The 13,540-nt window shown below is 39.8% G+C and overlaps 1 protein-coding gene across 3 annotated transcripts in view; it reads right to left on the bottom strand.

The window, feature by feature from the left end:
* Positions 1-13,540, bottom strand: part of DCAF8 (DDB1 and CUL4 associated factor 8) — a 41,863-nt gene that overhangs the window by 8,975 nt on the left and 19,348 nt on the right. For all 3 annotated transcript variants that reach the window (XR_011144438.1, XM_068965988.1, XM_068965992.1), the window contains exons 7-10: positions 9,139-9,249; positions 2,200-2,272; positions 1,666-1,723; positions 1,047-1,154 (exon numbers count right to left, since the gene is read on the bottom strand). Coding sequence is in view for 2 of the 3 variants with exons in the window: in XM_068965988.1 (XP_068822089.1) it covers positions 1,047-1,154; positions 1,666-1,723; positions 2,200-2,272; positions 9,139-9,249 (350 nt within the window). In the remaining variant the exon portion in view is untranslated. The remainder of the gene's footprint in view (positions 1-1,046; positions 1,155-1,665; positions 1,724-2,199; positions 2,273-9,138; positions 9,250-13,540) is intronic.

The following is a 13,540-nucleotide window of genomic DNA, read 5'->3' as shown; positions in this document are numbered from 1 at the left end:
AAAGCAGCACTGTCCTATGCCCTACAATTATCCTTGGTATCTGTGATTCACTGGTACCCTGTCCATGCTTCCTGGGTCATTAGATGACCTAGGACAGGTGGAAGTTTACGCTACAACTGCCTGAAGCACCTGAGGTGTGCTTGCTACCAAGACTGAACAACAGGACTCCACCCTCTGAAATTAGTAAGAGGATCCAGGAGTCCCAACTGCTATGTCTAGTTCCGTATCAATCATAAAACTGAAACACTTCCTTCTGTATGCCCACGGACCAAGATTAAATATAGCATTTCCCCTCTCTTCTCACAGTTCAAGAGAAAAAGGAAAACTAACTGCTCTCTCCCAGTCAACATTATAACAGACATCTGTTATGAGCACTAATAACAACCAAGAGCAGTGATTCCAACTTGTCTGTACAAGAATCAAACAGGTAGCTTTTTAAAACTCCTAATCAAGTTGTACCCTATACCAATTAAGTCAGAATGGATGGGTGTGGGAGCCGGCTTCAGGTGACTTCATCGTATAGCAAAGTTTGGGAACCACAGACAGAACAAAAAGCGCCAACCATCACTGCAAACCTGGGTGAGGTGCTATTGCCATTCCTCCTCTTCTATCTCATGCAAAAAATTACTTCTTCCTCTTCCTTAAAAGTACAAGCTCACCCCCTATTTTAGGCAATTAGTCTCAGTACCACTAACTAAGGAGGGCTCTCCCAAACTCCCTAGTAAGTCTTTTAATCCTGAAGTTACCTGAAATCATGTTTTCATATATATATATATATTTTACATATAAAAAATAAAAAATATAGTCAGTCTAGTTTCCTTACACCCAGACCAAGTCTAACGTCACTGCTGTGGTGAGAAATGCTCCCGAGCCCTCTCTCCTCTAGCACAGGAGGGCCGATGAAAACTCCAGCCCACTTAGGCTTGTCCCTTGGTGATGGGTAGCCTACTCCTTTAGGTAGTTCTTATTTGCACAACCTAAATGAGATACTGTGGTTCTTCAAATCAACAGGCTTGGGGTACAGAAACCTAGAAAGACAGCCTCACCTGTGGCGTTATTTCTGTGGCCCTTATATCTCTTAATATACTGGGCCCCATCACTGTGAGAGGAGTTGAAGAGGTAAATGTCTTCATCATTGTAACTGGCCAGGAGCTCTGCCAAGAACAAGCACACAGCAGTGAAGGCAAAGGCTGAAAAAAGCTAGGACTGGGAGTTGGGGGTTGGGGTGGGGCTTCTTGCCAGTAGTGCCCCCTCCTAACACCCAGGTATAGTGCCCATCTTACTCAGTTGGAACAGCAAGCAATTCAGGTGTCTAGGGTAGACGAGGAACACGCTGCCAACTCAGGGGTAGCAGAATGCTCAGGAAGATCATACCCATTACTTCAGGAATGAGCCAAAGGCGTAAGAACCTGCTCAAGCAAGTGGCCTGGCCTTCAGGACAGGCCCTGCCAAGGATCAGCTGTGGCATTCTGCGAGTGCCTGCCATCTCCAAGGGTCGTCTGCTGCGTCCCCCCACTGTGTGCTCACCATCAGCGACGACTCCCCACGGCTCCACTTGGAGCCACAGCACAGTGGTGAGCACGGGAGGGCACATGCCTCACTGGCTCAGCAGCTCCCTAGACAGAGGGGGCACGCCAGCCTAGGAGCTGGGCCCTGCTCACGTACCTGTGCCGTCGTGGCTGTACACAAGACAGGTGATGTTTGCTTTGGACTCACTGTTCACCTGCAATAAGGAGCAGATACTGACTGATGCCCCACCCCCCCATTTATTATACCACCTTCAGCAAACAGGTTTTCCTTAAAACTCCCCTATATCTTCTCCCAGAGTCTGAGAGAGAGACAGACAGAGAAAGGCAGAGAGACAGATAGACAGGAGTATAACTGATGAAACTTGACCAAACTGGGGGAGAGGGCTTTCTACTAGCTGTCTTCTGTATGCTAGCCATTTCATATGCACATTATCTTGTTAGGCTTTACCACTGCGGTACAAGGCAGTTATCTCTATCTCTTTTTGTTGGTAAGAATACTGACGCTAAAGGAGGTAAGGTGACAAAACTGCTCAACGGTAGAGCCAGGATTCAAATCCAGGTGTCTTTTGACTCCAAAGTCCAAGCTCTTCCCACTATGTCAACAAGTCTGGTGGCAGGCTTGGGGTTGAGTCAGGGAAGCCTGGAGCCACTGGCCCTTCATGAATCTTACCAGGTGATGAGGGCAGAATTTCTTGAGGACTCCATTGTTTTCATTCTCATCAATCTTCCTCTGGTCATAAATCCTACAGAAGCAGCAATGAAAATGTCAAAACTTACAAACAACCCTTGAAGAGCTGAAGTTCAATGTAGTGACTAGAACAGCAGTCAGCTGGATGTCAGAACAGATAAAAGACATTTCCCAATTCAGCTTCTGACTCAGGCTTTTCCACAAAAATCTTCTCCTACCCCTCTTCCAAACAAAACTCTTTTATCCAGGTACTTCTCATTTCAAGTAGTAATCCTAAATTACATTATTTTGAAGTGGCTTATCTCCTCTCTCAGCTTTTATATCACTTACTATTTATCTACACTGAAATAACATTACAGATCCTTTTCTATGTATGCTGCCTCCCCAATACGGTTTATTACTCATGGGCAGAGACCATGCTTTTTGTAAGTCAGGGGGTCCTCAGTCCCAGTCCCTTCCTGAAATTTTATTTGGCTAGTTCTCTCCACAACTATTACAAGCTACCACCTATATCTCAAGACTCCCTCCATTCTTCCATCTTTCCCATCAAGCACCAAACCACCTTCACCTTCCCTCATCTTTCCAATCCAAACTTTAATCATCCGTGCAACCACTAACACAAAGATTAGGTGCCAAGTATTATACCAGGTGCTAGAAATACAGTGAGGAACAAGCCACATCTAGTCACTGTCCTTGCACATCAGTGTCCTCCAATCTCAAGCGTCTCATCCCTCCAAGGACCCTGTTTGCTTAATTAGCCCTCTTGCTCACCACTGTCTGCCCATTTTCTAAAAATCCTTCCACTGACCTTTCCTACTCTTGCTTTTTCTGTCCCCCCACCACGCCATTATGCCATCAGTTAAATTATGGAAAAGAGCAATCTGCTCTTAACATTTTCATTCTCTCACCCCCTATTCATTTCTCAATCCATTCTAATCTAGCTTTGGCTTTCACTTCACTACTGAAACTACTCTGGCTAAAGTCATCAGTAACCTAACCACCAATGCCAACAAGATACTTTTTTTGGGTCTTTCTCTCTTCTTGACATTATTCATTACTCCTTCCCTGAAATACTTTCCTTCCTTGATATCCAACCACAAGCACATGGGCTTGTGTTCATCCCTTAAATGCTAATGTTGTTCAAAGGTCTAGTCTTAAGTTCTCCTCTGACTCTATGCAAGGAAATTTTAAAACCTAGAGTTCAAGTATATGTGAATGCCCAGAAATTGTGCTTACATGGATTCTTCCAAGGAGACGGGATCATAGTTCTCATACTCTCAAAGAGGCCAGAGACTCAAAATGGAGGAAGACTTCTGCACTATACTTTCTTCTGGGGATCAAATCCCATTACCAACATTTTAACTGCCACCTATATGTAGATACATGTCCCTGAGATCTGTGTCTCCAGCCCACACTTGTTCTGAGTGAGCTCTACATTTATAGCTACATGCCAAATGAGTGTTGTAATGGAATGGCCAAAACAAAATCATTCTCCTTAAATTAAGATCATTCAAGATTTACCCTTTCCCCCAAATCTTTGTTAATGGCACCATCCTAAATTCAAACCAAAAATCAGATCCTTTCTTCTCCTATGTTCTTCCTGTCAACAATTTGACTTCCTGGGTGTATTTCTTCACTATATCTGCTTTCTCCACTCTTATTCATTTTTCGCCTACATTATTTGTAGTAACCTTCTAACTGATTTCCTTGCTCATACTGTCACCAGAATTACGTCTAACATGAAAAATGCAATGTAAATTCCATAATTAAATCTCTTCAGTGATTTTGTACTTTCTAGTAGAAACTACTCAATATGGCTGCCCACCATTTCCCAAAGATCCTATGCATTACACACACACACACACACACACACACACACACACACACACACAGCTATGCTTTCTTGAATATACCATGTCTCATCTTGTTATCCTAATACAACTGTTCCCTTTACCTGAAATATTTCCCGTTTGTCTTTAATTTTCTTTTGTGAGAAAGAACAGCATAGTTAATGGTTTCCACCATATTGAAGGAGTCTGAACTGAGTTCAGAAACTATGCTACTTACTAGATGAGTAACATTGGGTAAGTTACTTAATATTTTTAATCTTATGTATCTGTTTCTTCAGAATCCTCCTTGAAGGCAGAAACTGTATCTAGTCAACTGTGTATCTAGCACACAACAAATGCTCAGTAAATGCTAGGTGAATAAACAAATGAATCAATATGTTTGTATTCTCCACGATTCATTAACAAATATCCTGCATAAACAGACTATCCAGGAAATGTTTTTTAAATGAACCAATACAAAAAGAAGACAAATAGGAGACTGCTGTACTACCAATTACTACTCTTCAGCAAATATAGCTGCTAACAATCAGATTTGTTTCCCCTCTAAATCTAAATCAACAGCTTTCAAATATCACTAGGTCATTATTATGTTCCCAAGTCATCAAATTAATAAAAAAATTTTAATTAAGTATTTAATATTTTGGTGTATGGAACATTCTGTGTTCCTCAATATCTAAAGCTCTTTGCCCTTCTTTTATCTTCCTCTTTCTTCCATAAGTATTTATTAAGAACCTACTATATTCTAGATATGATGCTTGAGACAAGGGGTTGGCAAATTTTTTCTTAAACGGCAAGGCAGTAATTATTTTAAGCTGGCAGGGCCATCCAGTCTCTATCACAGTAACAAATGGCTATGGCTATGTTCCAGTAAAACTTTATTTACAAAAACAGTGTAGACTGCTAACCCCTGTGCTAGAAAGTGGTGATACAAAAATACAAAAAATTTCTCTTATTATCTGAGCATAGGACAGAAGCTTGTCATTCAAAAATTTTTTTTTTGATTTATACTACTTTATTAAGCAGTTTTACGTATACAACAAAATAGAGAGCTGTATAGATATTTTCACACACTCCCCGCCCTCACACATGTACAGCCTCTCCCATTATCTAAATCACTCACCAAAATGGTAGTTTTCTTAAAAACCTACACTGACATACAATAATCACTCAAAATCTACAGAGTTTACTCTACATTCTACAGGTTTGGATAAATGTATAATGACATATATCCATCATTAACATCATAGAGTATTTCCACTGCTGTAAAAAATCCACTGCCTATTCCTCTCTCTTGGCCCACCCCACCCCTGGCTATCACTGATCCTATTTCCACAGTTTTGCCTTTTCCAGAATGTCATACTGTTAGAACATATAGTATGAAGTCCTTACATACTGGCTTTTTTTCCCACTCAGTAATATGCATTTAAGATTCCTCCATGTCTTTTCATGATGTGATAGCTCATTTCTTTCTAGTGGTGAAAAATGTTTCACTGTCTAGATAAACCACCATTTCACATACTGAAGAACATGCTGGTTGCTTCTAAAGTTTGGGAATTATGAATAAAGCTATAGACGTCCATGTATAGGTTTCTGTATAAACATACGTTTTCAACTTCTTTAGGTAAATACCAAGGAGCTTAACTGCTGGATCACAGGGTGCCAGTTTTGGAGACACTGTCAAACTGTCTTCCAAAGCAGCTGTTATCATTTTGCACTGTATGCATTTTCCTGATGGTCATCTTTCCATTCAGTTATCTGAATATCTTAAGTGAGGTGTCTGTTAAGGTCTTTAGCCCATTTTTGATTGACTTTTTTTTTGCTGTTGAGATTTAAGAGTTATTTGTATATTTTGGATAACAGTCCTTCATCAGATGTGCCTTTTGCAAGTATTTTCTCTCAGTCTGTGGCTTATCTTCCAATTCTCTTAAAAGATACTGTCACAGAGCAGAAGCTTTTAATTTTAATGTCATCTAACCTATCAATTTTTTCTTTCACGGATGTCTTTATAATGCAAGGTCTTCTAGGTTTTCTCCTATGTTATCTTTCAGGGGTCTCACAGCTTTGGGTTTTACTTTCAGATGTATTATCCATTTTGAGTTAACTTCTGTGAAGGGTGTAAGGTCTGTGTCTAGATTCAGTTTTTACACGTCGATGTCCAGTTATTTCAGCGCCATATATTGCAGACACTATCATTTCTCCATTTTTTGCCTTTGCATCTTTGTCGAAGATAGCTCAACAATATTTATGGGGGTCTATTTCTGGGCTCTCTATTCTGTCCCTTTGATCTATTTGTCTCTTTCACCAATATAATGCTGTCTGAATTACTGCAGCTTTACAGTAAGTCTTGAAGTTGGGTAGTATCAGGCCTCCAACTTTGTTCTTCTCCCTCAGTATGGTGTTGATCTTTAGTCTCACCTCACAAACTTTAGGATCAGCTTGTTGATATACATAAAATATCTTGCTGGAATTTCGACTGGAACTGCACTGAATCAACAACTCAAGTTGAGAAGTGACATCTCCACATTATTGAGTCTTCCTGTGCCCCTGACACTTTAAATCAAATGAAGAATAGCGTGGGCACTGTCTCAACACCCTCACTGCATGTCTCTGCACAGGCCTCCGGGCCCTCACTGACTTTAAGCGCCTCTTCCCCCCTCACCTCCTCTTCCTGCCATGCGCCTTTAACCTAGTGTTCTCTCAGTATCACTGATAACAACAGGGAAGCAAAGGGACTATTTATTGACTCTGTTTTATAAATCTGGGCCTATACCAAATCCTTTAGCAATAAATTTACATGTCAACCAATCACACTGCCAAATCTATCACCACAAGACTCATTTATCTGATGTAGTCTCCTTTCCTTCACTCTTGTAAATTCTTACACCAACTCAAAGCAGGATTTAGTAGCAGAGACTCAAATCGCTATCACCCTTCACTTGCCTACCTTTTTTCTTTCTCTCTACCTATCCCCGCTTTTTGATCATATTCCAAAAAGCATGGCTCTCTAAGGTTTCCCTTAAATGTTCCTTCACAATCCTAATAAATTCTGTATTTACGATGCAAAAGCCTTGAGGATAAGTAAGCGATTTCTCTGTACTCCCTTAGAGGTTTTCCTTCAGACTAGTGAAAGCTAATAGTGTTATGATATAAAATATTCAGCAAAAAGATTTTCAGATTCATACTGTAAGGTGAGCCTAAAGTTCCGTCAAAGAAAGAATCAGAAAGGAGGAATTCCAATATACTCAATGAACTGAAGAGGTGCCAGAGAAATTGAGGATGATGAGAGACGATCTAGGGTGTTGGAAGGGCCATCTGCTCATAGGTGATCAGTTCAGTCACTCAGTCGTATCTGGCTCTTTGCAACCCCACGGACAGCAGCTCGCCAGGCTTCCCCGTCCATCACCAATTGTGCCTCAAAATTTACATGTGCTTCTGTCAAGTAAACAGCCTATGACATGCTGAGAATTTGGCACCCAAAAAGGGATAAAGAACACAGGCTGATAAGAGTCAGAAGATCTGAGTATTTCTCCTTGTGTCGAAACACTGAAACAAATTTCCAGCCCCATTTTAACCCTCATAAAGTATCAGCTTTGGATAAAGGCATTATCAATTGCAGTTATCAATACAGACAATGGCTCCATTTTCCTCCAAACATCAAGGTCCTCGTGGTTGAATTATCTGAATTCACAGACTTTTTAACGAATCCAGAGCTCAAGCAGGAAATCCAAATTAGAAATTTCAGTAAATGCTTTTATTGGAGGAAGTAGCACATGAAAGTTCCAACAACTAAACCCTTTTTTTGATCAACAGCTTCTTATCTTTAAAAAAAAAACCTACCGTTACATATTTGCTACTGGTCAACAGAGGAAAGGAATTTAGAAGGCAATGAAAACGGGAAGAAGAGAGTAACAAAGTTCCCCAATTCTCCTGCAGGGCTCCTCAATAAATTAAGATCGCTTCTCAGGGATTTCTAAAGATTTAGTCCATCCCTGTGATTATTAATAAAATTAATTACAGAATACACTTATAAAAATGGAGAAGGCAATGGCACCCCACTCCAGTACTCTTGCCTGGAAAATCCCATGGACGGAGGAGTCTGGTAGGTTGTAGTCCATGGGGTCGCAAAGAGTTGGACACGACTGAGCAACTTCACTTTCACTTTTCGTTGTTATGCACTGGAGAAGGAAATGGCAACCCACTCCAGTGTTCTTGCCTGGAGAATCCCAGGGATGGCGGAGCTTGGTGGGCTGCTGTCTATGGGGTCGCACAGAGTCGGACACGACTGAAGTGACTTAGCAGCAGCAGTAGTTATAAAAAATACCCTCTCATTTAAAAAGGAAGATCATGTATTTCACCACTATCAGAAAAACATAAAGTCATTCATTTTCCTATAAACCTCTCCTTCCTCCCTTTCAAACTGGTGATCCCTTGGCAACTAAAAAATATACTTGAGACAGACCAACTGGGTAGGGATGGGATATAACTGTGACAAAGGGTCAAGGAAACTAACTGCAGTCACATGTAGTCATGGACTGAATCCATAAGCTGTTTCCCTTAGGATATGCCTCAACAGACAACGTTACAAGAAATGTTCAAAACAAAAACATCACTAAGGGTAAAGAGAAGTGGTTCAGGAGACTAGGAGCCAAAAACTCTGAGTTCACAATGAGCATTTCCTAGTCAAATAAATCATTTCCGCATCTGAAACCAGTATTCAAAATTTCTAGTGCATGTTAACTTACATATGAAAAATGGTGGAAAGTATTTACTAACTAGAGCACTTGCTAGTAAACCTGGGTTTACGCTAATTACTAGGTGGAGACCTCGATCAATTCATCAAACTTCCTTAAACCTGATAATATCCGCAACATGTCAAGCCATCCCTCAGGGAATGTTAATTAGGGAACAGAATATATCACAGAAGTTTAAACTCTTTGGAAGATGGCAAAAAATCAAAGATGGTGGTTAATGGATTTCTAGGCAATTCATCCCTTTCCAAAAGGGACAGCTGGCAGTACACAATGCATCACAATCTCAAACTCTCAAAGACACAAAACAGCCACAGACTCACCTTACAAACTGGTCTCGTCCACCCACTGCAAATTGGTGGGTGTTGGCAGGATTCACATAGATTGTATACAGCCCCACCTTCTTCTCCTTTTCTTTTGTCACCACCAGTTTCCTTCAAGAGTAGAAAAGTACAAATTTATATTCTCCCAAAGATTCAGACAGTCATGCCAAGTGAGAACAGAGAGTAATGCAGACACAGCTAGTAAGAACCCAAACAGATGTTCATTTGGAAAGAAAGAAAAAAGTGGTTTTGTTTGTACATTGCAACAAGAAAAGAAAAATATAACCCGCTGTCTTATATATTTACTAAGTGCTACTTTGGAAATGGAATAAAACATGTAGTACTTTTATGGTGTTCCTCAAGAAGTATAAAATTAAAGGTGTATGAAAGTATATCACTCCCCAGAGTCTCAGCCTGAGTCCAATATGATGATAACCAACCATTCAAGAGACAATACCCGCATTTTCCCACCTTTTACTTACAAATATATCTTTCCAATCATTTGGGAGCAGCGAGTGAAAGGAGGATGAATCACAGGAACAGTGGACAGAAAAGACTTTAAGGTCAGAGTCTACCTCCCAGATTTCAGAAAAGTATCACTTAAAACACAGTTTTAAAATGCACAAAGAAAAATGGCAAGCAACAGTTAATCCAAAGGGAAACAATATTAGTGTTCCCTTATTTGAAGAAAACTAGGAGAGGAGATTCCTATGAAGACAGCTATTTATAAGGCTGAAAATAATTTCTGAATTATTCTTCTGGTTGTACTACAAAAACAGGTGATTCATGGGACCCCCAAGGAAACCTTATAAAATTTCCATAATTTGTCCCACCTTAAGGGTGGCCCTATGACTACTCTTCTCAGATTGAAGTGTCCAAACTGTCAAATATGACATCATAAGGATTAGTAAATTTACGGAAGACAGGAAAGGAAGGGTTGGACTTTTTTTTTTTTTTTTAGTGCCAGATAATACTCTATTATCTGGGTGTACCATAGTTTATCCATTCACCTACTGAACTACATCTTGGCTGCTTGCAAGTTTTGGCAATTATGAATAAGAGTTTTCATTTTTAATTCTAAGCTTTTGTTCATTTCTGGTGCTTAGAGAAAGAACTATAATTATGACAAGTTTCTTTGTAAATGGTGTTAGCATCCTTTCTACATGGTCAAAGTCATTCCAACCTAAACTGTTCTAGGCAAAGAGGAGAAATTTTATTAATATTTAATTTTAAAATCTCTGTAGTTTTCCACTGAAAGAATAGTGTATAGAGGTCATTAAAAATAAATGTTATTAGGGAAAACATAAATACACGTGTACCCAACCCTCAAAAACACAAGGCAGAAACAAATAAAAAAAGAGTTTCAGGAACAAAATTAGCAATGGAGAAGAGGCAGCTCTGAGTTTTAGATAAGGAAGAGGAAGAGGAGTAGATACTGCTCTTTTCCAGAGTACTGTCTCATCTCCTAAGCAATCTGGATTTTTTCAGAGGGAGAGGGTCAGACAAACATAAAGTTTACCATGCAGAAGCAAAATGAGGAAACTGATGTGAAAGACTATGAAGTTATTACGACAGCTCCACTGTCATCTAATCCTGACAAAGAACTCAATCTTTCCATGCCTCCATATATTCACCTAAAACAAACAATTCTCTCTCCCAATATATAAATACACAGAGTACCCTGAACTCTCCAGGGAAAATGCAGAGGTATAAATATGATTAATAATGGTAGCAGGGGAAAAAAAAAAAGGTTTGACACCAGAGCAAGGTAGCAGAAAAAATCATATGAAACAAATTTACCAAATTTTGCCTTAAAACTTGCAATTTTAATGAGCAGGTATGCTCTAAGAAAAAGGGAAATTATGGATCAAACCAAAGGATTCTTTTGAAGAATATCTCAAACCAGCTTCCACTGGCTAAAGGAATACCCCCCCTCCCAGCTCTAAATCTCTTTTCCTATGACATTAGCCATTTTCACCAGCTTCTAGAGAGTCAGCTATTATGAATACAAAAAGGAAATATTCCTCTAAGTTAATCTCATACAAAAATGCCTAGCATATAAGCAGATGTTAAGGCACCAGCTTAAGATATTCTAGCCATGACCTTCACATTCAGTCCTCCGACCTCATTCTAGCCTTTCACTAATTCAACCCCTAAAGCAAAAACTTTTTGAAGACCCACTGTCTCTTATTTTCCCAGCTCAGAATCTGGACCCCCCTCCTACTGTAAGTTCCTCCTATGTTCCCCTGTTTAATTTCTATCCCATCTATTACTGCTTGCATCTGGATTCACTGGTCAACTCTCAGTCAGATTTTCTGCCTATAACATCTCATCACACATTCCATTATCTGCCAAAGTCATGTGCTCTGCCCATTACTTGAACCAGATTCCCAATTTCTTGTGGGTTAATAGTAGTTTTCCTCTGAACCTGATTCAGAGGATCTCGTTCTGCTTCACAACTCTCTACCAGAGCAGACCAAACAAACTTCTATCATTTTTTCCATCTTTGTCCTTCCCACTCCTCTCTGGAAAACCTGCTAATGTTCCATTATTACCACAGAACCACAGAATTTTAGAACTGAAAATAACAAACATCATTCAGTTTAAGAGCTTAAATGATTTCTCAAAGGTAGATAACTACATGCTAGGACTGAAGGTAGCACCTTTATCACCCAGGCCTGTTCCCTTTCCAGTAGAAGTCCATTCATTCTCTCTCAACCTTCATCCTCTTGAAGTTTTATATAAATAACCAACATATCCTTTCCACAAGCCAAAAACATTTCCATCCTTTAACCAGTTATTTTAAATTCTTCCACTTTGTGGACAACTTTTTCTATACTAATCTCTCTAAAAGTCTGATAATAATCAGCCTTAAGATTATATCACCTAATTAACATTTATTTTACTTGTTTGCTTTGTAAAGATCAGTGATACCCCTTACTCAATATTGGTATTCACTTATAAGATTTAAGATAATTTTTAAGGGGGGAAAAGATCTGTTAAGTTGAATACTCTGTGGTCCCATAGTAAACTTCCAGTATGGCATATTAAATATATATATATATATATAATTTTTAAAACAAACAATATCGTAAATAATCTAGATAATCTATCAACTAGGTCATCATTAAACAAACTGTGGTACACCAATGTTATGATATATATGACATGGTTAAAAATGAGGTAGGCCTTTTTGGTCTGACGTAGAAATATCTCCAAAATGCATTATAATGTGAAAAAGGCAAATTGCAAGAACATAACATACACGCAAGTTTATATATACATACAATTATCCCACACTGGAGGGAAAAGTGTATATGTATATAGTAAAGATACGTGAATGTACACAAAAAGGACTGGAAAGGCACTGAAAATTTTTAACAACAGTTGTCAAAGCCAGGCAAGTGGGAGGCGGGGGAGGTATGCACGAGGTAGCGTTTATATTCTGCCCACGTGCTTCACTACTGCATCCGTACATGTTTTATTACAAGCACAATAAAAATGGAAAAAGTCAACTAATTAGTAGCTACAATTTAGCCAGGTATAACCACGGTGCCAGGCTTCCCTGGTGGCTCAGTGGTAAAGAATTCACCGGACAGTGCGGAGACACAGGTTTGACCCCTGACCCAGGAAGAGCCGACATGCCACAGAGCAACTAAGCCTGTGCACCACCACTACTGAGCCTGTGCTCTTGAGCCCAGGAACCAAACTACCGGGCCCTCGGACACAACTACTGAAGCCCACGTGCAGCAGCGCCCGTGGCCCACAGCAAGAAAGCTACCACACACAGAAGCCTGCACACGCAACCAGAGAGCAGCCCCCACTCACTGCAACTAGAGGAAAACCAGTGCAGCAACAAAGACACAGTGCAGTCAAAAAAGAAAAACCACCGTGCTGCCACACACTATGCTGAAGCACCAAGTACACTTATCAGTAATCCTCACAGAAATCAGAGAGAGAGAGTGAGACTGATTATACCCACAGTGAGGCCGAAGAACCTGACGTGCAGAAAGGTCATATGGGGCACTACTAGGAACACCCAAGTTAATATCTGACCTAGGGCTGCCTGGATACAAACAAGATGCTATGCTCTTTCTATGGTATCACACAGCTAAAAGCAGATATAATTTACCCATCAGTCTCAGATTCATGTAAAAATGAGCTATGATATGATGAGTTCTACTACAACTACCAATATTTTTAAGAATCACCATTTAATTTTTATGTTTCTATACATAACTGAAGTGAAAATCACACACGAGCATATCTCTAAGCTGCCAGTAACGTGCTTCCTGTGGGGAAGCTCAGCGGCACCCAAATGAACTAGAAGATCATCCAGTTTTTACAGCTCACAATATAATAAGATAACTGAACTCTGCTTTAGAAATGAAGCTAAGTTGAA

Source organism: Capricornis sumatraensis, chromosome 2 (assembly GCF_032405125.1).
Source record: "Capricornis sumatraensis isolate serow.1 chromosome 2, serow.2, whole genome shotgun sequence".
Classification (NCBI taxonomy): Eukaryota; Metazoa; Chordata; class Mammalia; order Artiodactyla; family Bovidae; genus Capricornis; species Capricornis sumatraensis.
This window is presented reverse-complemented; position numbering and strand designations above follow the sequence as displayed.